Source organism: Chaetura pelagica, unplaced genomic scaffold (assembly GCF_000747805.2).
Source record: "Chaetura pelagica isolate M959 unplaced genomic scaffold, ChaPel_1.0 scaffold159, whole genome shotgun sequence".
In the NCBI taxonomy this organism is placed as follows: domain Eukaryota; kingdom Metazoa; phylum Chordata; class Aves; order Apodiformes; family Apodidae; genus Chaetura; species Chaetura pelagica.
Window position 1 is genome coordinate 5,868,332 of NW_009954555.1, and position 3,280 is coordinate 5,871,611.

Consider the following 3,280-nt stretch of genomic DNA (forward strand, 5'->3'; position numbering starts at 1 on the left):
GGGACAGCGGCGCTGAGCCCCTTCCCGACAAAAAGGGTCTGCGGAGCAAAAAGAACCCGACCCCGGGGAAGGCACCCGGGACGCCGGGGAGCAGAAAAGGTACAGCGGTGCCGGTCGAGTGCCCCACATGTCATAAAACCTTCCTCAGCAAATATTACCTTAAAGTGCACAACAGGTAAACGCTCCGACTTCTTCCTTTTGCGTTCGCGCCCTGCCGGGCTCAGCCCCTTCCCACCGGCTCCTCAGGGTCCTCCGGGACAGAAAGGGGGGTCTGCTCTGCCCCCGGGGGGGGTGGCATTGAAGTGGGGGGGTGATACCCCTCCAAAACGCTTCCATGAGCTACAGCAGGCATCCTGGGCTTTTGCTCCCAGGGGCTGGAGCAGCCTGGCTGCAAAAGGCAACGAGGGGCAATTCCAGGGGATGTCCTGGCTGCAGGTGGACAATGGCAAATTGTCCTGGGATGTGGAGAACAAGCCATGGGTACAGCCCAGAGCAAAGCAGGTGCCTGCAGGGAGGCACCAGCTCCAGCCTGGCTTATCCACGAAGGCTGAACCAGCCCTGTATAGCCGAGGCCTCACAGTGGGCACCAGCAGCTCCACTGCTCCCTGCTGGGATCAGCTCTGGTGCTGGGGGTATAACAGCTGCTTGGTCCTTCCCTCTCCCTTCCCAGCACCTTCACCAGGCCTGGCAGTGTGTCCTGCACTGATGGGTGCTCTCCACTTGCGTTCCCCCTAGGAAGCACACTGGAGAAAAGCCATTTGAATGTTCCAAATGCGGCAAATGTTATTTTAGAAAAGAGAATCTCCTGGAACATGAAGCCAGGAATTGTATGAACCGATCGGAGCAGGTATGTGTGGGAGACCAGCACTGGTGCTGCAACAAAACCCCCATATCACCCGTGTGGCACGTGTACTGCAGCCAGGACCCCCCCAGCCTGCTGCCAGGGTGGCAGCAGCTTTTTTCTGATTTACCAGACAATTCTCAGGTTCTCTGTTTTCATCAAGCACCCAAGGACACTGTCCTGTGAAAGATCCAGCTCCCAGGGGGCCCAGTGCTGCTCTGAGCTGCAGCCTCACATCAGACCCTGGCTCTGCAGAAGCTGATGCCTCCCCCCTCTCTTGCAGGTTTTCACGTGCTCAGTCTGCCAGGAGGTGTTCAAGAGGCGAATGGAGCTGCGGCTGCACATGGTGTCACACACAGGGGAGATGCCCTACAAGGTCAGCAGTGCCTGCCCCCCACATCCTTTCAGACAGCTGCTGGCATTCAGGCAGAGGGGATGAGTTGTTCTGTTTGGGCCAGCCTGGCCCTGCCCAGCAGGGCAGCCGAGCACACCAGCTCCCTTCCCCAGGCTGTGGCATCTCACCGAGATTGTTCCCTATCTCTGAGCCAAAACAGAGGCACTAAAGATAGGTGCTTTCTGCACCTTACCAACAATTAGTGTTCCACCTCAGGATGGTTCCTGCCTGCCCGTTGTGCCAGCACACTGTCTGTCTTCTCCTCACACCAAAATCACTGTGGGGGCCACATCTGGAAGCTGATCCTGCTCTCCTGTGTTCCAGTGCTCATCCTGTGCCCAGCAGTTCATGCAGAAGAAGGACCTGCAGAGCCACATGATCAAGCTCCATGGCGCGCCCAAGCCCCACGCGGTGAGGGGAGGGGGTGGGCAGCCACCTGTCTTGGAGGGGGAATCATCCTGCACCCTGAATGGCACCCACGGTCCTGTCAGCTGCTGGAAACAGTTTTTTGGTTGACAGACCCCAGTACTGACCAGCATTTCACCTCTGTCAGGCTGCCTCATCCTGTTGGGTGTCTGGGAGCCGGGGGTGCTGCCCCAGAGCAGCAGAGGGGCAGGTCTTGGGCTGCCTAACCCCTGCTCTCCCGTGGCCTTGCAGTGCTCGACCTGCTCCAAGTGCTTTCTGTCTCGGACAGAGCTGCGCCTGCACGAGGCCTTCAAGCACCGGGGAGAGAAGCTGTTTGTCTGTGAGGAGTGTGGGCACAGGGCCTCCAGTCGCAATGGCCTGCAGATGCACATCAAGGCCAAGCACAGGTAGGACGTGGCCCATGTCCTTCCCCTGTATCACTGTGGCTCTCCTGGCTGTGCTTCCTCCCCCTGAGCGGCCAGCTGGGTGGTAATGGGGAGAGGAACTGGCTGGGGGGCGTAGCAAGCACCCCCCTTCCTGGAGGTGCTGGGCTGAAACTTGTGCCAGAAATCTGGTGAGGGGCCAACCCACATGCCACCTTTTAACTTCCAAAGGGAGTGTGAGCTGTCAGCACTTCAGCTGAGTGTGCACCATAGTGACACAATGATGACCAAAGCTCATCAGCTCATCTAATCCATTTCTTGAAGTGACATTGTGCAGCAGCTCACACACTTGTCCTTAGCTTTCTGTTTCCTGGGCTGGTTATAATGCCCGAGGGGTGGGAGGCTCCAGCTCCAGAGCCCTTAGCTGCAGAATAGCACTTGTGGGCCTCCAAAATACTTCAGCTTGAGATAGGTTGAAGTAGGATTTGATTACAAGAGCTGTGGGCGAGGAGCAGCAGCTAACCTGAGGGGCTGAAGCTGGCAAAGGCCAACGAAGGTGCTGCTTCCCCTGCCCGCAGGAACGAGCGGCCCTACGTCTGCGAGTTCTGCCACCACGCCTTCACACAGAAAGCCAACCTGAACATGCACCTGCGCACGCACACGGGCGAGAAGCCCTTCCAGTGCCACCTCTGCGGCAAGACCTTCCGTACACAAGGTACCCCGGGCGCACGGCTGGGTTGCTGCTCCGAGCGCTGCGGCCTCCAGGGAGCAGTGGGACGAGGGGCAGCACCGCTGACCCGCAGCTCTCCCTCTCTCCCAGCGAGCCTGGACAAGCACAACCGGACCCACACTGGGGAGCGCCCCTTCAGCTGCGAGTTCTGCGACCAGCGCTTCACGGAGAAGGGGCCCCTGCTGCGGCACATCGCCAGCCGGCACCAGGAGGGGAGGCCCCACTTCTGCCAGATCTGCGGGAAAACCTTCAAAGGTAACGGCCGGGGTGTCAGGCTCTTGCATGGCTCCCGAGAAGCTGCCCTGCTGGTGCTGCGGGTCAGGGTCCCTGTGAGCCTGCACGGTGCGATGCCGCCAACGGGCTCTGCCTCCCTCAGCTGTAGAGCAGCTGCGTGTCCACGTTCGCCGGCACAAGGGCGTCAGGAAGTTCGAGTGCACCGAGTGTGGCTACAAGTTCACGCGGCAGGGGAGGCCTCCCCTGGCAACCACCCTACTGGGGAGGCGGCCCTTCCCCGCCTCTCCTCCAGC

The 3,280-nt window shown here is 59.8% G+C and overlaps 1 protein-coding gene across 1 annotated transcript in view; it reads left to right on the forward strand.

The window, feature by feature from the left end:
* LOC104395595 (taste receptor type 1 member 1-like) overlaps positions 1–3,280 on the forward strand; it is an 11,228-nt gene that overhangs the window by 6,621 nt on the left and 1,327 nt on the right. Inside the window, exons 8-14 of the mRNA XM_010005305.1 lie at positions 8–175; positions 736–847; positions 1,125–1,217; positions 1,560–1,646; positions 1,893–2,047; positions 2,602–2,738; positions 2,844–3,008. Of these exons, the coding sequence (XP_010003607.1) occupies positions 8–175; positions 736–847; positions 1,125–1,217; positions 1,560–1,646; positions 1,893–2,047; positions 2,602–2,738; positions 2,844–3,008 (917 nt within the window). The remainder of the gene's footprint in view (positions 1–7; positions 176–735; positions 848–1,124; positions 1,218–1,559; positions 1,647–1,892; positions 2,048–2,601; positions 2,739–2,843; positions 3,009–3,280) is intronic.